The 23,863-nt window shown below is 40.8% G+C and overlaps 1 protein-coding gene across 2 annotated transcripts in view; it reads left to right on the forward strand.

Moving 5' to 3' along the window:
- ARSB (arylsulfatase B) overlaps window positions 1-23,863 on the forward strand; it is a 168,597-nt gene that overhangs the window by 66,471 nt on the left and 78,263 nt on the right. For both annotated transcript variants that reach the window (XM_045074528.1, XM_045074527.1), the window contains exon 5: window positions 16,217-16,460. In XM_045074528.1, the coding sequence (XP_044930463.1) occupies window positions 16,217-16,460 (244 nt within the window). The remainder of the gene's footprint in view (window positions 1-16,216; window positions 16,461-23,863) is intronic.

Consider the following 23,863-nt stretch of genomic DNA (forward strand, 5'->3'; position numbering starts at 1 on the left):
TGACATTATAACCACTATTCACAGAAAGTGAGGTGAAACTTGCAATCAGAATCTAACTGGGTTGGTTGTCTACTAAAAAAAAATCAACATCCTTGAGAGGGTTTTAATAAGACCTAGAGTCTTACAACTTGATATTCAAAATGTCCAGGGTACAATCCAGAATTGCTCACCATATAAAGAACCAGAAAAATGTGATCAGTACTTATGGAAAAAGATTGTCAATAGATGGCCAATGCTGGGATGACCCAAATTTTGGAATCATCAAATGAAAATTTTAATGTAGCCTTTATAACCATTCTCTATGAGATACAGTTGAATACTCTTAAAATACATGGAAAAGTGAAGTTCTCAGCAGAGAAATAGAGACGAATGAAGAAAGGGAGAGAGGAACAGAGGGAGGGAAGGTGGGAGGAAGCCAAACTGAATTTTTAGAACTGAAAAATACCATATCTGAAATTAAAATTCACCCTGTAGGTCCAGTAGCAGAATAGTAGTGGAAAGTGTCAGTGAGCTTTAAAACAGATTGGTAGACGTTATGCCGCCTGAAAGAGAGAGAGAAAAAAATTGAACCAAGCTGTAGGGACCTATGGAGCAATATTAAAAGATCCAACATTTACATCACTAGAGTCCTAAGAAGAAGAGAAATGTTGGGCAGAAAAAAAAAAAAAAAAAAAGATGAAGGAATAATGCCTCAAAACTTCACAAATCTGGTGAGCTATACATATATACGAGATCAGTAAAATCAAATCAGGATAAACCAAAGGAAACTACTCTCACATTGTAATCAAATGCTGAAACCAAAGATGAGGGAGGAAATATCTCGAAAGCGGCAATCCCAGTAGTGGAGATGTAACCAACAGAAATGGAAACATGGTTATATAAAAACCTGTACCCACAGCAGCCTGTTTGGTAACTGCTGAAGGCTGGAGCAAACTCAGATGTCCTTCTACTAAGCAACAGTTCAATAAAACTGTGGCACCCCACTGCCGCGGACCTCCCTGCCACCCCACAGCACGAGCCATGGATACGTGCATTGGTGTACATGAATCTCAGTTGCATTGTGCTGAATGAGAGAAGCCAGACCCAAACAAGTTTCACAGTGTAGGATACTTTTTTTTTTTAAAGATATTATTTATTTATTTATTTATTTTCCAAGAGAGAGCATGTGTGCACACACACATATACATGCACACACATGTTCAAGTGGGAAGAGGGGCAGAAATGGAGGGAGAGAATCTCAAGCAGGCTCCCCACTGGACTGTGTGCTGAGCACAGAGCCTGATGCGGGGCTTGATCTCATGACCCTGAGCTGACCTGAGCCAAAGCCAAGAGCCTGACCCTTAACTGACTGAGCCATCCAGGCACCCAAGCTTAATTCTTTGTATAAGGCCCTCTGGAAAAGGCAAAACTTTCAAAGATGGAACAGACATTAGTGGTTGCCAGGGCTTAAGGGTGGGGTGAAGGGTTTGATTATAAAGGAGCAGTACAAGGGAGTGATTCTGGTTTGAGTTGTTCTGTAATTGTGGCACTGGTTATATGACTGTCAAAATTCATAGATCTCCATACCAAAACAAGTGACTTTTACTTTATGTAAATCATAAAATAAAAAAGAAATCACTAACATACCATTTCATCGCTGATAAGGTTAATGTATCTTCATGATTGTGCGAAGTATGGAAAAGATTCATATAATCTCTTATGTATTTTGAAGTCATTTTCCACTTGATTCCACATTAAACTTGCAGGAAACTAAAAATGGAATAAACAATGAAGCAGTCTCTTTGGATATGTACGAAGATTTTTCCAAAAAAGAGTTTTGTGTCTCACATGCCAGGCAGATGTTTTATAGGGTCAGCTGATCACAAAAGGCCCCAATGAAAAATTGAAAAGGTTAAAAGAAGGGTCTTTAAGAGACACCTTGTTGCCAGCAGAAATCTACTGTTTTTCAAAGAAGCCAAGTCAGTTTGATGGGTTGGTGAAAACAAGAACAAAGAATCTGACATATCTTGGAAGCTCTGGGTTTTCATAACTGGGGTGGTATTCAGAGGGTCCTGTCTAGAAGAATCACATCTCTTGTCCTGAGCAACTGCCTTGCTTGTGCTCTGAAATATACATGGAGTAGGCAGGCTGGGACTATTCCCACAAAGCAGAATGTACATGTTCCTGTGACACCAGGGAGAGTATTCCTGAAGGTAGGATTTTTTTTCTTCAACCTCCCTCTCATCCAAAGGGCATAAAATACAGGATAGATGTATAATTGTAGTAATTCCATGCTTAACTTTTTAAGCAACTGCCGAAGTATTTCCAAATCAGTAAAGCCATGTTACATTCCCCCTGGCAGTGTCTTAGGGTTCCAGTTTCTCTGTATCCTCTCCAGCACTTGCTATTGATTATAACTATCCTACTGAATGTGTAGTGGTATCTCCTTGTGGTTTTGATTTGTATCTCTCTGATGACTAATGATACTGAACATTTTTTTCATGTGCTCATCTTATTTGGAGAAATATCTGTTCAAATGTTTTGCCCATATCTTAATCTTTGTTTGCATTCTAATATCCGGGGCGCCTGGGTGGCTCAGTGGTTTAAAGTCTCTGCCTTCGGCTCAGGTCATGATCCCAGGATCCTGGGATCGAGCCCCCACATCGGGACTTCTGCTCAGCTGGGAGCCTGCTTCCTCCTCTCTCTCTGCCTGCCTCTCTGCCTACTTGTAATCTCTGTCTGTCAAATAAATAAATAAAATCTTTTAAAAAAAAGAATTCTAATATCCATTTTTATTTTTTAGGTATGTTGTGAGGTAGGATTCGTCAAGGTTGGGTTTTGTTTTGTTTTGCTAGGTATCTGATCACTCTAAGAATAATTTGTTGTATAGACATTTTTCTCGGTTGGTTTGTTTTGCTAAGTATCAGATAATCATTTAAGTATCATTCTTTTACAAGCTCCTCTTCTAGTACCATGCTGTCTTGATTACTGTGGTTTAATATAGTAGGTCTTACAGTTAGGTAGTGTAATTCTTTCAACTTTATTCTTGTATTTGAAAATGACTAGGATAAACATCATGTGATCATCACGATAGTGGTAAGTGGAGTAATGTTCCGCTTTCTTCCTTCAAAGATGTGTGCTCAGTTTAAGGCCCTGAAACTATGGGCATGTTACATTATAGACAAAGGGGAATTAAGGCTTCAGATTGATTAAGGTTGCCCGTTATCATACCTTAAATTGGGAAGGTTATCTTATAAGCATAATGTGATCACAGGGGTCTTTAAAAGGGGTCTTTAAAAGACGAGAGAGGTACCTGGGTGGTTCAGTCGGTTGAACATCCAACTCCTGATTTTGGCTCAAGTCATGGTCTTAACGGGTTGTGAAATTGAGCCCCATGCTGGGCTCCCTGATCAGTGGGGAGTCTGCTTGGGATTCTCTTTCTCCCTCTCCCTTTGCCCCTTCTTTCTCTCATGCATGTACTCGCTCTCTCTCTCTCTCAAATAAATAAATATATATTTTTTAAAAAGTGGGAGGGGGGGGCGCCTGGGTGGCTCAGTTGGTTGAGCAACTGCCTTCGGCTCAGGTCACGGTCCTGGAGTCCCGGGATCGAGTCCCGCATCGGGCTCCCAGCTCCATGGGGAGTCTGCTTCTCCCTCTGACCTTCTCGCCTCTCATGCTCTCTCTCACTGTCTCTCTCTCTCTCAAATAAATAAATAAAATCGTCAGAAAAAAAAAAAAAGGAGAGGGAAAGGAAAGAAGTTAAAGTAATACAATGCAAGAAAATCTCAACTAGCTATTGCTGGCTTTGAAAAGAGACAAAGAAGGTCTTGAGTCTAGGAATCCCAGTGGCTTCTAGAAACTAGAAGCTAGAACCTAGCAAAGCAACAGGTTCTCCCCTACAGCCTCCAAAAGGGATCGAAGCCTTCCTGACACATGGATTCCCAATGAGATTTGCTTCAGACTTTTAACCTATAGAACTACGAGATGACAAATCTGTGGCGTTTAAACTGTTAAGTTTGTGGTAATTTGTCATAGCATCAACAGAAGCTGAATACAATGATGCATTATCATTTTTGTATATAGCTGGATTTGATTCACTAAAATTTTAAAGATTTTTGCACTTTTGTTTACTGTAGCTTCCTTCCTTCTTCCTCTCCTCTCTCCCTCCTTCTTTTTCCATCCCTCCCTTCCTCCCTCTCTCTCATTTTTGTAATGTCTTTGGTTTTGGAATCAGAGTAGTGCCGGCCTCATAGAATGAGTTGGGAAGCTTAGGCTTCTCTATGCTCTGGAAGAGTTTGTGTAGAACTAGTAGTATTTCTCCCTAAGTGTGGGACAGAATTTGCCAGTGAAGCCATTTAAGCCTGGAATTTTCTTCCTAGGAAGTTTTTAACCACAAATTTCAACTTCCTTAATAGATATAGAGCTACCTATGTGTTTTTGAGAGAATGTGAGTAGGTTCTTGAGAATTAGTTGCTGGAAAAAATGGTTAAAACTTGGTTAATTTCCTTTTTCCAAGAAAGAAACATTCTTTCATTGTATTTTTGAATATTTTAGTGCAGTTTAATTTATTTTAGATGAAAAGGAATTCCTTTATGATGAGATTATGCAAAGAAAAGTACAAATAAATTGTGTATCAGTAGTGAGGCAGTGAGTCCTTCTGCGCCAGGAAATCTGATGTCCATTTAGCTTCCCGTGCACTTCATCCATTCACATGAGGCATGAATATACCCGCCACTGCGACAGGTACATTTACATGGTAAACCAGTTGACGTTCTGATATCTATAGCATTTATAATTGTTCTTTCCTGAGAGCTGGGGCTGCTTTCTATGGGCTAGTAGAATTACTTCCGAGCTCGCAAAGCTTTAGGCCAGACTCCAAACTACAGCAAATTTACAAAGTAATGAATGTTATCTGCCAAACCTCTTGACAGCGAGGCTACTACTTATCCCTGGCTGTATGTCCCAGTTTACCTTCACGTAGGCCACTAGTTCCAACTGGAAACATTTTGGAACTTTGGTTAGTTGCTCTGGCACTCAGTGGGCAGAGGCCTGGGATGCACATGCCCCTACTAACACCACACAATGAGGGGCCGCCCCGAGGCTTGTATACCTACAGATGTCCTGCTATGTAGTCATGAAGATTAAAAATCATGCTTATGGTTTTTTGAGTCTAGAACCAACTCAAGTATGCATGTAAACACAAGGCCATTTTCATGTGGTTTGCTACACACTTACTCTCCTAATTTTTATTTTAGCATTCATACCTGCCTCTCTGATTTTTCTGTACTTCTAGTCTACAACGGCCTCCTTTAAGCACAGATTTATTCAAATACATAGTACGTGAAATGATCTAACTGCTTTGTTCTATCTTCAAGGATTGAGCTTGCATATCCTCATATGAAATACGAGCTAATTGATTACTGTACTTTTTATTACATTTAGAGTTGTTTTAAAAATTAGGTGTGTAGGGCTCCTGGGTGGCTCAGTTGGTAAGCAGCTGCCTTCAGCTCAGGTCATGATTCCAGGCTCCTGGGATCGAGCTCCACATTGGACACCCTGCTCAGCAGAGAGCCTGCTTTTCTCTCTCCCTCTGCCTGCCTCTCTGCCTACTTGTGATCTCTATCACTCTGTCAAAAATAAATAAATAAAAATCTTTTAAAATTTTTTTGAAAAGTTAGGTGTGTAACTATAATATTTTGTCTGAATTCCATTATAAGACAGTATAGGGAGCACTATAAAATATTGGTTATAAAAATGGGGTTTCAGATTGAAAGGCTTGAGAACGCTGATATAAACAAGCTTTCTTTTCTCTCCTATTTCAGAACTTTCCCAGTCCTTATGGTTGCTCTTATACACAAAGGTAAAATCTGTGAATGAGTCCACAGACGGGTCACAGATTACCACATCCACAATAAATACTAAACAACTACAATAAAGATGGATTCACCTTCTGTTTCACCTGCAAAATAACCTAACAACTATTTTGTCTGTCCGGCACAGGGCATCCAGCCATAGCACTTACACGTATGTGCAATGATGACAGACTTCTGTCAGGAACTTAGATATGCAAGAAGTGTGACTTGCTTCTGCTCTTCTCCCCAGAAGTGAACATAATACTGCTTGCTGGGGGTCCATTTCTGCTGGGTGAAGGAAACCTGGGGTCAGTCCGTTCAGATCATCTCAGTCAGTTCAAGGTCTCTTTGCCCCATTGCTGGCTCCCATCCAGGGACCCAGCATGCTGAAGCTGAGGAGTGTCTGGTACACAGCCATTCTCTACAGAAACCGCCTTCGTGCAGGGCCTTTTTGTATCATGCTCCCATCTAGATCCCGCCACAACCCCCTTACCTATGGAGACTCGGACCATCTCTTGCCATATCTGTGCTCTTCTCAACAGCAAATGAAAAGCATTCATCATTGCAGCTCTACCCTCTTCCATACTGTGCTAGGAGGGCCACTGAGCCTGCAGTCATGGTTGTCTGTTGTGGTCTCACCACACTGGGCACAGGGAAACGCAAAGGGCCTCGCCGTCCCCTTCTTCGTATTCCTTTACTCTCTGCAGAGACCATCTCCAGGGCTCTGCACCTTTCTGATTTGTGGATTCTAGTCTGCGGTGAATGAGGGAGCCGCACAGCATACATATCATTAGAGTTGTGTCTGAGACTAAGTGGGCGCTGCATTAGGGGCTGATTGCAGGGACTTGGTGATGCCCACTGTGGTTATCCAGGGGCATTTATTTTGATTTGATTTTTTTTTTTTTTTAAATCCTGGTTTGTGACTGTTCAGGAGACACTGAGTTTCCCAAACCCCTTCCTCCTTTCCTTCCTTCCTTCCAATTTTTAAATTTCAGTTGAGTTGACACACCACGTTAGGCTAGTTTCCGGTGTATAGCATAGTCATTCCCCATCTCCATATGTAATACTGTGCCCACCACTAGCGCAGCTGCCGTCCGTCTCATACATCACTCTTATAGTACCACTGACTATTCCTTGTGCTGTGCCTTTTATGCCTGGGACTCCTCCAGCCCATGACTGGAAGCCTGTATCTCCCACCCCCTTCAACCATCCTGCCCATCCCTCTGTCCCTTCCCTCTGACAACCGTCAGTGCGTTCTCTGTTTTTATAGGTCTGATTCCACTTATATTTACTTTTTTAGCTTGCGCAGATGTGGGGAATCACATGGTATTTGTCTTTCTCGGACCTCTTTCTTCCCACACCCCTCCATTTAGCCTCTTGCTTCTCATTAGGCACAGAGCCCCACTGCTTCCCACACTTTCTCTTCTGCTGCCTTCCCTCCCCAGCACCTTGTTAGGATGTCCAGGGTCACCTGATTTCTCCTCACTCGCCCTGGGTACCCCCCTGTAGAAGGGGTTCTGACACCAGGTATGGTCAGGAGGACCCAAAGCCAGTTGGTTTTGCTTTGGCTTTGGAGCAATTGTCATCAGCAAATCCAGAGGAATTGTGTTCTTTTATTTTTATTAAATATGTATTCAGCATTTGTGTTATTTGTTAAATTCTCTTAAACTTTGTAGTACCTAGGTATTTTGTGTTGTTTTTGTTTCTGTCATTAAATGTTTTACTCTTATATGGTTCTCCAAAGAGGATTGTGCTGATGACTTGTCTCTGTTCCATAAGTAGACACTCATACCTCAGTGAGATTCTTTATCATTTAATAAACTTCACAAAAGAGCTTTGGGTACAGAAAATAAGAATCAAATATCTTTATGGCTTCTACATAAGAAAAAAAAGAAAAAGAAAAAAGAGAAGAAGGGAGCTTTGGGCAAACAGAATTGCCTGTTCACAGAGTTTGGTTTCTTGGTTTTTCCTGGGAAACCCTAAGGACGATGTAGTTGGTGCTTGCCCAAATGGAATAGGTTACCTTTTCTGCCTTAATTCTCTCCGAAAAATCATTGCCCTCCATTGCCATCTTTGTTGCCGTACAAGGACTTAGTGCATTTGTAATTATGTAACTGCAGTTCTTTTTTCTCTCTGTTGATGGTATTTTTACTCTTGCTCTTCTGAGACCTGACAGACTCTGAAGAACTTCTGTGACTCGTTTCCATCTGTTATTTCTTGATTAGCATTACTGATGGATAAACAGCTAGCTAGTAAAAAAAAAAAAAAAAAAAAGAAAGAAAGAAAAGAAAAGAGAGAAAAGAAAAAGAAAGAAAGGAAGGAAGAAAAGAAAAAAGAAAATTCTGGTTGAAAAGGGAGCCAAATAATTCGTGAGTAAACTATGATACTTCCTCGAAGTGCCAAATGACTTTTGTTTGCCCTGAAATTCATAACTTCATTAGTTAAAGATATCAAGCATTCTTTCAAGATCAACCTGAAGAGAAAACAAGAAGGCCTTTAATTTTAAAAGAGTCTAGAACAGACATGTGGTATTTTTGCTGGCCCTAAGTACCCTAGACACGGGGCTTCTGGGCTACTTGTTAGGGGATCGGGAATATCGAGATTAAACCCATGCCTCCTAAGCGAGAGAAACTCACAGCATTCTGTATTTATCTTACAACTTAAGTTTAAGGCTCACTAAAATCTGTGACCACCAATGCTTTCAACTACAGAAAAAGTACAGTTGTTTGCCTACTGTAATAACTTAGGACACCATTTTTTCAGTTTCCATTTCCATTTAGTTAATTATTTAATTTTTTAAAAATTAGCTCTACACACAGCATGGGGCTCAAACTCACAACCTCAAGATCAAGTGTTGCATGCTCTATTCACTGAGCCCGTCAGGCATCTCCCATTTTAAGTTTTAGAGACCAGTTGTTTCCCATCTTTTATCCTTTCTTCTTCTTTTTTTTTGGTTTCAGGTTTTTTTAAAAATTTATTTATTTTTGTTTCTTAATTCAAATGTTATCACTGGCCATCAGGGAAATACAAATCAAAACCACGGTGGGGCGCCTGGGTGGCTCAGTGGGTTAAAGCCTCTGCCTTCGGCTCAGGTCATGATCCCAGGGTCCTGGGATCGAGCCCCACATCGGGCTCTCTGCTCAGCGGGGAGCCTGCTTCCTCCTCTCTCTCTGCCTCTCTGCCTACTTGTGATCGCTCTCTGTCAAATAAATAAAATTCTTTAAAAAAAAAAAAACACGGTGAGATACCACCTCACACCAGGCAGAATGGCTAAAATTAGCAAGTCAGGAAATGACAGTTGCTGGCAAGGATGTGGAGAAAGGGGAACCCTCTTACACTGTTGGTGGGAATGCAAGCTGGTGCAGCCACTCTGGAAAACAGTGTGCAGGAAACTTCCTCAAAAAGTTGAAAACAGATCTACCTACGACCCAGCAATCGCACTATTGGGTATTTACCCTAAAGATACACATGTGGTGACACAAAGGGGCATGTACACCCCAATGTTTATAGCAGATAATGTCCACAGTAGCCAAACTATTGAAAGAACCTTGATGTCCATCCACAGATGAATGGATAGAGATGTGGTGTGTATACACACACACACACACACACACAATGGAATACTATGCAGCCATCAAAAGAAACGAAATCTTGCCATTTTCAACAATGTGGATGGAACTAGAGGGTATTATGCTAAGAAAAATAAGTTAGAGAAAGATGATTATCATATGATCTCTCTGATATGAGGAATTTGAGAGTGGAGGTTGTGCCGGGTGGGGAGGGAAAAAATGAAACAAGATGGGATTGGGAGGGAGACAAACCATAAGAGCCTCTTAATCTCATGAAATAAACTGAGGGTTGCTGGGGGGTGAGGAGGTAGGAATAGGGTGGCTGGGTGATGGACACTGGGGAGGGTATGTGCTATGGTGAGTGCTGTGAATGATGTAAGACTGATGATTCACGGACCTGTACCCCTGAGCCAAATAACACATTATATGTCAATTAAAAAAAAATGTTAGTTAACATACAGCACAATACTGGTTTCTGGAGTAGAATGCAGTGATTCATCACTTACCTGTAGCCCATCCCCCACTCACATCCCTCTAGTCTTTCAATACACTCCCGAGTCTTCCCATCCTTAAATTTTAAAGGAGAGATAAAATTTCACTGGTATCTCATCATTATAAGCAATGGCATTAGCCCCTTTAAAATGAGGAAATCTTGAACTGCCACCCTGTAAAATCTCCCTATTCCTATTTTGCCCTTTCCTTGGATCTGTCCACTTCCCTGATTTTTGGTGGCTGCATCCTTTATCTGGGGTCTGGTTGCCAATCCCATTCCAGCAGGACCCTCCCAATCCTGGTTCTTTTATCCAGATGTAAGGTCTGACTCTGTCTGGGGGTAGGGTGGGAGCATTCATCCGTCTGAATGCTGCAAACCATTTGAAATCCTTACAAATATAACTGAATAAAGCTTCGGTTCCTGACACTTCATTTGAATCACAGATTATGGTCATTGTTCGTCTTTCTTTGATAATTGGTGAACTTTATTTAAACTCCTAGAAACAGAATGGTGTCTCCTAGCTCTGTCCCCAAAGTAACAGCAAAAGCTCTCAAATTCACTGTGTTCTTTTGGATCTCAAGAAATCACCTATAGAGGAGAGCATATAATTGAGAAGGGCTCTGTGCAGAAAATCCTTTCCTGATGAATGCATGTGTTTTAGAGTGCAGCTGTAATACTTAAACATAGTGTATGTGTAATATGTACCCAGAGAGGAGATGGTTTTGCTCTGCCTTTTTTGCTGCTGGTGGCAGCTAGATACCCTCTGGCTTCTATCGAGTCATCATTCAGCTCAAGTTTGCCTTAAGTTCTGGCAGCAGTGTTCTTAAGAGAATAGTTAACTTAATCTTGAATTAAGAAGCCTTGATGCAGAACACCCCACTATCCAATACGTAAGTGAGTAAGGGACTTGACTTGAACGTCTGCTCTCTGTGCCTGGGCTCTCCCATCTCTGACCATGGTCTGCCCTGTAACGTCACTCTGGTTCCGGCTCTTCCAAGAGAACCATGAATGGAGAGATCGTATCTCTTTTTCTACTCACTTCATGAGAGAAAATGCCTAGTCTCTCTTCTTGGCTGCCATTTCGCCAAAGCTGGGGTGGTCCCTGGCACAAGGTGAGCCCTCCCCAAAGATTTGTTTAAGGGCTGAGTGAGGACTTTCTTCCTGTCCAGGACCGAGTTCTTTGAAATGCTCTCGAACAATCCCCTTTGACTTCAGTGTGACTGATCAAGGGCCAGATTGGATAAACAATTCTGGTATTGTGTGTTTGATTTGCTTAAATCCTCATGGGGACCGGGACCCACCCCTGACCCCTGCAATGTCCTGTTAAATAAGCAGGACCTGTGTATGGAACAGTTTCCTAAAAGTGAAGATCATGGAGGGACTGGGTGAAGGCTCAGAAAACACCATCCCATAATTGAAGTAAATTTTTAGTGCCTTCAGTCTCAATTTTTGGTAGCCTTTTTTCTCATTTGTTTATTGTTCCTTACCCACAGCCTCCCTCACCCAATTCTTGAGCCCTTCCCTTTGGTGCGCCCTGTGCTAGGTCCTTGTATTTGTTCTTGGGAGGTAGAGTTCCCTGGGAAGACGAACCCATGAACAACTAGTTAACAATATACAGAAATAAGTTTGATATACAGAGAGACTATCTAGGCAGGGTAGCAGTGCAGGGCGGGGTGGGGGGAGGGGCAGTAAGTGAAAAGTTAACAGAAGTGACATTTATCCTAAGAATTAAAATTTAAGTCAGGCAGGAAAGAAGATGGAGAGCATTCCAGGCAAAGGAACCAACACGTACAAAGGCAAAGTCATCATGAAAGGGCAGGACACATCCTAATGACAGGGCAAAGTTAGTTCTACACGAATGAAGCACTGGGCATTTTTTTAAATAGATTTTATTCTTAGGTAATCTCTACACCCAATGTGGAGCTTGAACCCACAACCCCAAGATTAAGAGTTGCGCTCTCTACTGACTGAGTCAGCCAGGTGCCCCAGCCCAAGGCACTTTTTATGGAGGGGGGCAGGTGTTGATGCCCAATAAGTACGTAGATAGTAGGTTTACCTAATCCTCTAGGTGACTTCTAAGACATATATATTAACCCTCCAATTTGCATTTAGTTAAAAATTAAAAAAAAAACTGGTCTAAAAAAATCAACCATCAGCAAACAGGTCCTTTTTTTTTTTTTTTTGACTTTAATTTTTTATTTTTTATAAACGTATATTTTGGTCCTCTTTTTTCTTTAGAGAAGGAGGCATCTTGGTATTTGAAATCATGTTGTCTACCCATCTGTCACACTTACATTGCTGGCCCTGTTCAGAGCCAAGTCTAGGCACTGGCGCAAGACTCTCGGAGCCTTTCTTGCTTTTTCTTTCAGGATCCGAGTCAGAATGAGGAGGATGTATTGGGTAAGTCTGGATGAGGAGGCAATGAGATAGAAACACACACTGATGTTCATGGCAGCCTTACACAGCCAAGTCACAGCCTTACCCTATTGGGAGTAGTCCTAAGAATTAATGTTATTGTTGTGGTTCCATCCTAACTTTTATCAGCTGGATGAGGATGAGGCTTCATTGTCATACACTTTATACATTTGCTTAGATCATTGACCGACCAATGTTTTTATATCACTTTTTGACAGTTATTTTTGTTCAGGAAGGAATAATGAAGTGCAATTCACCATCTGTATATGACAACATTTGTTTTATTTTGACATTTCTTTTCTAGACAGCAAAATGTTTATAATTAAGTTTTTCCTCTGCCAGAAACATTGCTGAAAAGCTATTTCCCTGGAAAAAACAAATTCAGAGCTTCCTTTACTAGTTGGAGTCCTCTTATTTTGATTTGGAGGGTTTTTTTCATCAAGAAATCAGTCAGGAAATGAAACAAGAAAATTTTCTCGTGAAAATTAATTCTTAGAACACAAGTTAACTTTTGCCCAGAAGAAAATTAGGAGAGCAAGTGAAAAGAAACATGTCTGAAATGGGGATGCTTCTGTCATCTTTTCAAATTTTAATTTGTCAGATTGAACAGTCTAGGAAACCATCCCAAATGAGCTTGTTGTATTCTTGCTGCTACTGGGATCAGTTTTATGTCCAACTTCTTGAACTACCCAGGAGACTGTGCCAGAACTGATGCACGGCACTGTATTTCCTAAGAACCCAACTGTGGATCCCACCTCTCTGTGGTTAAGTGGCGGCCATCAGGCAGGCACCCGCTGTGTAGACGGAGACCCCTGGCAAAGCCAAACTGCCCTCTTCATGGCACTAGTTGTGCCGTCAATGCTGGGACAAGGGAGTCCAAGAGAAGTCGTGGTGTGCCCGTTGACAGTGCTTTCTCTGCAGGGTGCTCTTGAGAACGTGACTGATGACAGAGGACAGAATCCCTTCTCACTGCTAATGGGAAAAGCAGCCCAGTGAGCCAGTGGCAAAAACAGTCCCACTCCCTGCTTTCCCCTCCCCTTGTAAGATGTGGAAACACCCCCAGCTCTGACGGTAGCCACAGTGGCCACCTTTTCTTTCCAGCACAGTCTGTTTTTCCTTTTGGACTGGTACCTGAAGGGCTGCTCCCAGAGTCAGATAACAGACCCAACCACCCTCCTCCTCCTCATGGCCACATTTCCTCCACCGCTGTCATCTCGTAATTTTGTATCGAGAATGAGCAAGTACATGGAACTGAAAGAGACATTGTAGAGTATCTCAAAGGAGCGCATCTGTTTAAAATGGAGAGCAAGGGCGCCTTCCACAAGCCCTGGACCAGTATCGTTTATAGCAGTCTAGATAATAGAGCAAGATAATCATGCTGGCTTAGCCCTTCTTGACCTCACCGCGGAGTGTAAACATTTCTTTCCAGTGTCCTTTGGTGTAATATGAACAGCAGCTCTTTTTAAGTTTTGAAAGGTTGGCTCTGGGTGATGGATACTCTGAAGTATACAGAGTACAGAAGAAGACCCTCTGTCAAAGATGGTGGCATCTTGTTTTGAATACACGGGTTTGCTCTTGTAAAGTTGAAAGCGTAGTTAATAAACTGACTTGGGGGCCACCTGGGTGGCTCAGTCATTAAGCGTCTGCCTTCAGGTCAGGTCATGATCCCAGGGTCCTGGGATGGAGCCCTAAATCAGACTCCCTGCTCAGCAGGGAGCCTGCTTCTCCCTCTTCCACTCCCCCTGCTTGTGTTCCCTCTCTCGCTGTGTCTCTCTCCATCAAATAAATAAATAAAATCTTAAAAGTAAACAAACAACTGACTTGGGTGACTGGGTCTTGACTTTTTGTCAAGAAGAGACATAGGGGTTACGGAAAGGTTCTTACAAGTCTGTGATGGTAAATGGTGAGACAGATTGTCACCCACCCATGTGTTGAAGAATTGTCACCTTCATGTAACCTACCTCCACTCTTCTCCCTCCCTTCATGAAGCACAGAGAAGAACCAGGCACCTCGTGTGCTAAGGATCTGAACAGAAGCCTCCTTGGCAGGAGAGCCTTGAATTTCTTATCCACCAGCCACAAGGGTTCCTCTAAAGGGAATTATCATCACCTTGAAATAGCATCACCTTCTGCTGTATCAAAAGGAAGAGTAAACCCTTTGCTGAGACTGTGGCTTATGGTTTTCATAGAGCAGGGAAGCATTCCGTGGCCTGTAGGTGTAAAACCCATTTCATACTGGGGACATTGAGAACATGACACCCTGGGGGCTGAAAGCACCTGGGAAGTCACACAGACCTTGTTCAAATGCCTGCTTTGCCACTTAATAGCTATTTGGACTTTTAAAAACTTTTTTTTTCTAACAACGAAGTGCTTATGATACTAGACTGAGTTATAAATATTAGCTACCACTTACTGAGCACTAAGGGTGTCCCAGGTACCCAGCGAAGCAAGGATCATGAACAGTGTCATTTCATTTTCATCATAATACCTGAGCTGAGAATTCCTATCTCCTCATTGAACCTAAGGAAACTGGGGCAGCATATTGTCGTGGGCCGCGCGGCCAGTGTGTGGTTGGCAATCAGGCTTCAATTCCAGGTCTCTCAGACTTCAAATTCTGGGAGAGATAATGTAAACTTGAAGTGGTGCATAGTAGGTGCTTACGAAATGCCAGTGCTTTCTCTTTCCATGTGTTTCCTGTTGCATTGGTCTTGATTTCTGCATTGGATTTTTTTTAAAAATATTTTATTTATTTATTTGAGAGAGAGTATGAGCAAGGAGAAGGTCAGAGAGAGAAGCAGACTCCCCATGGATCTGGGAGCCCGATGCGGGACTCGATCCCGAGACCCCAGGATCATGACCTGAGCTGAAAGCAGTCGCTTAACCAACTGAGCCACCCAGGCGCCCTGCGTTGGATTTTTACATACAGTGTTCTATAGACATTAGGTCTGTCCTACTGCCCTCCTGTGGTTCATTTGGATAACAGTGATTGAGGGGGAGATTTAATTGAGGTGTAATATGTATGCAAATAAGTGTTCTTTCAAATGCGTCCGTGGAGTCCCCCAAGTGTATGGATACTTTTGGAGATAACCCATGATATTCTATAACCTCAATATATAAGAAGTACCACTTTTTTCCCCCTATAGTCCAACTTAATTGCTGAGTTCCCCCCAGCTGGTAAGATACTTAATTTCAGTCACTCTTGTAACTTCTCCTCAGGGTTCAACTTCAGTTGTCTTGGAAGAGAACCTTTCTCTTCCCTGGCACAGTGCATCAGATGAAGCTTTGTCTTGCCATCCTGTCAAGAAGGGAGGAATTTTTCTGGCAGTTATTTTTTCCACCCAACTGCTGTGTTTACAAGAAACGTCTAGCCCACTGGAGACATGTTCAAGTTTCACACTTAAGAGTTCAAATCACCAGGAAGGAGAAGTTTAATTTAGTTACCAGTGTAAAGGTTAGAAAGTTTTTCCTAGTGAGTAAAATTAAAAGGTCCCCGCTCATCAGGAGCTTTAACTCACTGAGTGTAATGTCACTTGTGGTTTCTTTTTGTGCACCGGGAGGGGCTCCAAGTACCTGGTTACATGAAATTACACACGTATATTTGCAACTAAGTCGTTAATTATTAGTACAGGGCTCTCCCCCAAGCAGATATCCTGTGAGGACTTGCTTTTTTTTCAGAGACCTTGTCCAAGGGGATTCAAAGGTCTCACATCAGATTGGTGCCATGCTGCCCTCTGATTATGTCTGTGTAATGGACGGAGTGTCGGGCAGGAGAGGGGAGGTTGGGACAGGAGCCAGTAAGGAGGGGGCATCTTTTTTAGTTCTTAAGTACCATCTAAAAGCAACATAGAAGTCATCTGTTCTTAAATGTATCTTGCGTTGTCCTCATGCAAAAACCTAATTGTGTTTCAGATAACGGAGGACAGACTTTGGCAGGAGGCAATAATTGGCCCCTCCGAGGAAGAAAATGGAGCCTGTGGGAAGGAGGCATCCGAGGGGTGGGCTTTGTGGCAAGCCCGTTGCTGAAACAGAAGGGTATAAAGAACCGGGAGCTCATCCACATTTCTGACTGGCTGCCAACCCTCGTGACCCTGGCGGGGGGAAGCACCAATGGCACCAAACCTCTGGATGGCTTCGATGTGTGGAAAACCATCAGGTACCTGCTCATCTTCCTTTTTTGCAGAAAGTGCAAGAACAGCCTGACAGGATTGAGGGGAACACGATAGCTTTTGTATGAAAATAATTTGGCTTACAAACAAATAATTTTTTTTGATGGAAATGTCTTTAGAAATATTGTAATTATATATATTTAACTCCTGGATTTGAGATTGTGGCCCTGTGTTTTACGCGAAGAAGATAGTCTTCTGCTGCTCATCCTCTACAGGTATTTTTTTAAGCGGAGAATCTTTCCAAAGGGGTAGTATAGGGTATTGTTTGCTTCCTGCCAGGGGTCGGGGACCTGCCCTCTCATCTGCTAGGAGAATGGAGGACCACGCAAGGGATAGAGCTAGAATGTGAGCCAGGGAGTATCTAGTGAGCACCCATTTTGAACCACCCCTGTTTTAGGGGTGGAGGAACTAGGAGTAAATAAGACAGGAAGATCCTGGCTTTCATGGAGCTTATATTCTAGTAGAGCAGGGTTGGGGGGTAGGGGCAGGGGGCAGGGGAGAGGGGAGAAGAAATAAATAAACACATAAATAAACAAGATGACTTCTGGTAGCAATGGACACTATGAAGGCAATAAAACAGCGTATTGTGGTAGAGAGAGCGGGCAGAAGTACACTTAGGAGCAGTAAGAGTAAGAGAAGTACACTAGGAAGCAGAAGCCAGACTCAGCCTCAGGTATGGTGGCAGTCCTCTTCCTGCTTAGCCGCCATGGTATAGAAAAATGGCACCCAAGGTGGGGACATACACACCTTCAAGGGTGCAGGAAGAAAACTACAAGTTATATTTTAATTTATTTTACCTTTGCTTAATAATATGTCTTATAAGGTAAATAATATATTAGAAGATTAGTACCTATATCCAAGTTAGAAATAAATATGCATATATTGGAGGTTTTTATTTTTACTGATAGAATGGCAGTTGTCTAGTGCAATAGTATTTAACCTCGGTTTGGTGTTATAGAGGGAGAAAAAGTGACTGACTGACTAGTCCCTAGGGGCCAGGAGGGGACAATCTCCTCATGCTCTCTCCACTCCAGATGCCTCATCTCAAAACTAATAAGGTTTCTTTTTTTTTTTTTTTAAGATTTTATTTATTTATTTGACAGAGGGAGAGAGAGATCACAAGTAGGCAGAGAGGCAGGCAGAGAGAGAAGAGGAAGCAGGCTCCCCGATGAGCAGAGAGCCCGATGCGGGGCTCGATCCCAGGACCCTGAGATCATGACCTGAGCCGAAGGCAGAGGCTTAACCCACTGAGCCACCCAGGCGCCCCTCAAAACTAGTAAGGTTTCTATTCTTAGGAAATACGTCTCCTCAAATGGTTCAGAAAAAATTGAGTATGTATTTCAATTTATATTTCAAGACATACACACAGTGTGTATCTTTGTGTCTGTATATGTATACAGAGAGAAAAAATACAAACCGAGTCAAATATTAATAATAAGATAATCTGGGTAGATGGCATAGGTGTCGTTTTACTATTTCTTATTTTTGCAACTTTCTTTAAATTTGATATTATTGCCAAATCAAATTTAAAAAAAAGAAAATAAGTGACTGGCCACACAAGGGCCCATCTTTCCACAAAGCTAACTGACAGGAGTCAAGTAGTTGATGTCTTCCTTAAAGTATTCCCTCTTCAAATCACTAATCTACTCTGCCCCCAAATCCCAACCCAGACCCACTTCATTCATTTATGTTAGCTACCTGATCTGTGTAGACATTTAGGTTTCTAATCCACAGTGCACAGTCTGGATATACCATCATTTAACCAATCCCAAGTGCTAGATTTACTGGTTACCTCTAAATTTTATATTATCAAATTTTATGTAAGTGATACTCAGTATTAAAAATAGTAGGGTTTGGGGTGCCTGAGTGGCTCAGATGGTTAAGTGTCTTAGTTCATCTCAGCTCAGGTCTTGATCTCAGGGCCATAAGTTCAAGTGCTGCACTGGGCTCTACCCTGGCCAGGGAGCCTCCTTAAAAATAAAAATAAAGAGGCGCCTGCATGGCTCAGTGGGTTAAATCCTCTGAGCCACGCAGGTGCCTCTTTATTTTCATGGTGGGGGCACCTGGGTGGCTCAGTGGGTTGAAGCCTCTGCCTTTAGCTCAGGTCATGATCTCAGGGTCCTGGGATTGAGCCCCAAGTTGGACTGTCTGCTCAGCGGGGAGCCTGCTTCCTCTTCTCTCTCTGTCTGCCTCTCTGTCTACTTGTGATCTCTGTTTATCAAATAAATAAATAAAAATCTTAGAAAAATAAAAATAAAAACACAAATAAAAATAAATAGTGGGGTTCGACATAAGATTGCCTTATGCAAAGGAAGTTTGATAGCTATTAAAGTTTTAACACTGAAGTTTAAAATTTCCTGTGAGCTTAGGAATGGATGAAAGGAGCTTTCGGCAGGGCTGTTCAGCCTCTCACAAGCATGGAGTCTGTTCGTTTCTTTGTAATGAATCTCATCCAGGAGGTGAGACAGAGGAAGGTCTTCACTTCCTGTAGACCCAGGGGAAAATCTGATTTGTATCCTTGTTCTTTCAATGATTCTGCAACTCAAAGTTCCCAAGTTTTCTTTAGAGAATTTACCAAATTTAAAAGATCTTTCCTCAAAAAGCAAAATTTGAAGCATCAGGAAGCTCCTTCTTTACCTTTTCCTACTTTCCAACTATTATCTCAGTCCTTCTTATAAATCATTCTATTTGCAGGGGGGGAAATCCTAACCAGCCCCAAATTGTCTCCTCCTGTTCTTGCCTGAGAAGTTGGTTTTTCAGTTTAGATTTGATGACCAGTTTATGATTTGCCATTTAAAGAGAGCTCAGCCATAACCATGTCATCGAACAGCTAAGACAAGAAATAAATAAAAGGTTTTCTCTCATTAGTTGTTTTGAAAGTTTATACTCATTATTTGCTCATTCATACAAGATGATATTTTTCTTTTTCTTTAAAATATTTCTGCCCCTACTTGTGATCTAAACGGGAGATGTACACGTGTTCCTTGGTCACTCTATTTTTAATTTAAAATTTCCTTGAGTGTCAGTAATATATACTCACTGAGGTTAATTGGCAAAGTACTGGCAATAAAATAATCACCCAAATGTTACCTGGAAACATGCTACCATAAACATGTGTCATATTTCCTTAAAATTTTTCTTCCTGGCATTTTTTTACTACCTCTTTTTTTCCCTCACTTAACACATCATCACTTTTGATCATGTCATTCAAGAAACTCGTTGCAAACATTATTTCAGTGACTGCATATTCTGTCAGATACCCTGACACACTTAATCATTCCCTTAATATAGATGGTTGATTTTTATTTTTTTATCATTAACACCAGAGTAAAGAATTTCTTCATGAAATCCCTGTCTATATTTTAGATTTTTCCCCTTAGATAGAAATTATTGAAAATTAAATTGTTAAACTAGAGAATGACTTCTACGTATTGACTTTTTTTTCTTGTGTTGCTGTGGAACACAGACCTTGAAAAAGTCTGCCTGATTTTGGAGAGTGAAGAAGATAGGTGTCAAGTTAAATCTGAGGTCAATTTTGTTAAAATGTTTCTATATTTCATCATTCGATGGTGAGGCAACAAGTAGCAACCAGAGATGTCTGTTCAAGGGACTTGTTGGGTGATTTATGTTCTGTCATCCACTTAAACCCATCACCTCACACTTTTCTCTCCTCTGACTGACTTACAACTGGCGAATTCATAATGTGAGGAAAAGTAATATAGCTTAACTTCATTTTTCTAGCTCTATTGAGGTATACATGACATAAAACATTTTGTAAATTTAAGATGTACATCATAATCATTTGATACACGTATATACAGGAAAGTGGTCCCCCGAGTAAGGTTAGTTAACCGGTTGGTCACCTCTCCTAGTTAACTATTTTTATGTGTGCAGGGAGAACATTTAAAATCTCCTCTCTCAATAACTTTCTAGTATATAATACCCTATTGTTAACTATAGTCAGCATGCTGTACATTAGACCCTCAGAACCCACTCACCTTAGAGCTGGAAGTCTGTACCCATTGTTGACCAACGTCTCCCCATTTCCCCTACCCTGCAGGCCCTGGCAACAACGATTCTACTCTCTGTTTCTAAGAGTTCCAGCTCCACCCACTTTTGTTTTTTAGATTCCGCATATACGAGATATCTTACATCATTTAGAGATGATCATTTTGAAAGCATTTGACAGACATTATAACATTAACATTGTGTTCCAAGAAAGTACCAATGTACTCTTACTCTACTGGTGTATGAGAATTCTCATCTCCTTCACAAATTTTCCTTATATAGCTTTTAAAAACATCTTTGTTAAATATCATAAGCAAAATCATCTCATTTTAACATGCATTTTTTTGGTTATTAAAGAAATTAGTTTGTATATGTTTTATATTCCATTTGTATTTTCTCTTTTGAAAATGTTTGTGACTTTTCTACATTGATTTAATGAAGTTTGTGTTTTCTTGCTGAAATCAGTTTCTTTTTTGCTTTTTTGGTCAGAAGACTTTTGCTCAGCCTGAAATACTCTAAATATTTTCTTCAAAGTGTGCTGCTTTGATTTCCTTCCATATGGTTCTTGAACTGTTTAGAGATGTGTGTTATGTGAGGTCAATATCTAATATTTATTTCTCTAGGTTTTTTATTCATAGACCTCTTTGAGACTCTGAGAGCTGTGAATTTACACAAGAAAAGTACCTAAACATATGCACAAAAGTTGGGAAAGAATTAATTTTTGTGATATTCAGCACTGATAATACATTCTTTCTTATGTGGCTACACATAGAAAAATATGAGAAACATTCTTTATATACCTGTCTCATAAATTTTTTCAAAGAAAATCTGTTACTTTTTTTTTAAGTTTATGTAATTTTTTTTTTTTTAAGTAATCTCTATACCCAGTATGGGGCTCAAACTCAAAACCCCAGGATCAAGACTTGGATGCTGTTTGGACTGAGCCAGCCAGATACCCCTCTCTCATTAATTTTTAATGCAAAGATTAATACCTACTTTATGATAAGAAGGAAATAGAACAAAAATTTCCAAGCAAAGCCAAACTTGAACTTCAATTTCAGCTAATCACTAATTGCACTGTGAAAGCTGTTGCAGTTTCACTTAAAGAAGCAGGAGAAAGGTTTGAGTGGTTTTTATATGATAACATATGAGTCATACTTGACATCCAGTTTTGATTTTGGCTTTGTTTTGTTTTGGTGGCAAAAGTGTTGTAAAATCCTGGCTTGCAAAAGTATACCATAGCAAATGGAGTCAAAACTTTTTAGTTCACTTTGCCAAATAAGGGTAGGCTTAAGTTGAGAAATAGTTGCATTCAGTTGGAATTACTTCTGTTCCTGGCTCACTGAGGCTGTTATCTTTGGCAAAGTCTAAGTCTTTGATGTTTGTCCACATCACCAAATTTTGGATGTTATATCCACATTTCAGTCTTAAGATTATATTGATTATGAGTAACCTTTAAAAGTTTGGCACGTGTTTGCTTCTGCCTGCAAAGAAATTGGAAAAAGTTTGGGCATCCTTGACTCCAGATTGGGGAAAGTCTCTCTTCAGTGTTAGAAGGATAGTGAACTCCCAGCGACCCATCTCTTATAGAACAGGAGCTCCCCATTCTTGAGCAGCATATGTAATACAGACTACAGGGCTTTAGCCAAGAGATATGGCCAAAAATATTGTCCAACTATGCTAAACCATGAGAGAGTGGGCTTTCCTTTTCTGTTTGAAAAAAAAGTAAAATGGCTGCCCATAGTTTAATTAAGTATTTTAAGACTTTACTCTGGGAATCCAGCACATTTCTATTCAGTAAGTGAAGAACTATTCTCCTTCAGTTCCTCTTTCCTGATGAAAGACTCTGAAAAATGACTCACCCCCTCTGGCCTTGAAGTTGATGCTTCTCCCAGCATTAGGCAGGCCATCATTCGTTCTGAGTGGCGCAACCTTTGGCACCCACGACTGCTGACAGAGAAAGCATCCAGTCACATTGACATCTGGAGCCTCTTTCCCCAAAACATCGAAAACAAATGGACAGCCAAATGTCAGAGACACTTGATCTGTGCCCAGGGTTCTGGAACTTTCTTCCGGTCAGGTATTTACTTGGAATGCCAGTTTCAAGATAGTGCTAATTTTTGAAAATTTCAAAAGGATCTCCTGAAACAGGAATCCCACTGATAAGAGTTGGCTGTGCCGTGAGCATCAGAGGTTTCGCTAGTGGTATCGTTATCAGTTCCTCTTAGACCTGCTTCCAGATATTAAAATTTTAGAAGAACTGGCTGTTCTGGAGAGAGTGACATTGTTTGCAACAGTAGCTCCTTCAACTGCTTCAGTTTTTCTTCTGTTTCAAACCACAGTGCATGTTTTCATCTGTAAAGACACAGCTTCTCCAGGTTCTTTCTAGTTCTATACAGTTTTTTCTGCCTTTCAATGTGGTAAGCAGCCTATAGGTTGTATTAAGACATTTCAAATGATCAATATCTCACAGTGTTTTTTCTCTTGCTTTTTTAAAACTTATTTTATACTTTATTATACTTATGTAAACAAAAACAGGACCCCCTAATCATAATGGTAGGTACCTTTTTTCTTTCTTATTAATGGGAAACTCTTCATGATGTTATAACATGACAATAGTGACAAGCAAATATTATCTGATGATATAAAATATTTTAAAAACTTAATAACTTAAAAACTTAAAACTTGGGGCACCTGGGTAGCTCATTTGGTTAAGCATCTGCTTTTGGCTCAGGTCATGATCTCAGGGTCCTGGGATCCAGCCCTGCATTGGTCTCCCTGCTTAGTGGGGAGCCTGCTTCTCCCTTTACCTCCCTGTCTGCCCCTGTGCCCACACTCTCTCTCAAATAAATACATAAAAGCTAACAACAATAACAACCCACGATGGTTTCAATTTCAAGAGGAAAACTGAAGGGAAAATACCATGAAGGCCAGTGAAACATAATGGTCAATGAGCCAAAGGTCAACAACCTCTGAACTAAAATGATACTTCATTTCAAGTATTACCAAAACAACCCAGACTGATTACTGAAAAATTATTGAATAATATTGACATCAGTAGTAGTAGTAGTAGTAGTATTGAATGTTTCTGTTTTCACTGACTTGTAGTACCACTTTAATTGTATTTTAAGTTCTTATTACTCCTGTCTTCTGTCTTGGTGCTCTCTGGTTTAGTCTGCTGACTTAGCTGTTCTCATGTTAACACTTCACTGTTGTAATGTGTAATCTGTTATAATATACATTTTAGAGTATGTTTAAATACCTGGTAGAAATAGTTATCCACGTCTCCATTCTGTTTTCTTTACAAAATTTTCTTGATTAGTCCCACTTTTTAAATTTCTTTCTGGGCTCTAGAATTATTTTGTTAAATTAAAAAAAAAAA

Source organism: Mustela putorius, unplaced genomic scaffold, assembly GCF_011764305.1.
Source record: "Mustela putorius furo isolate JIRA1106 unplaced genomic scaffold, ASM1176430v1.1 tig00537350_pilon_pilon_pilon, whole genome shotgun sequence".
In the NCBI taxonomy this organism is placed as follows: domain Eukaryota; kingdom Metazoa; phylum Chordata; class Mammalia; order Carnivora; family Mustelidae; genus Mustela; species Mustela putorius.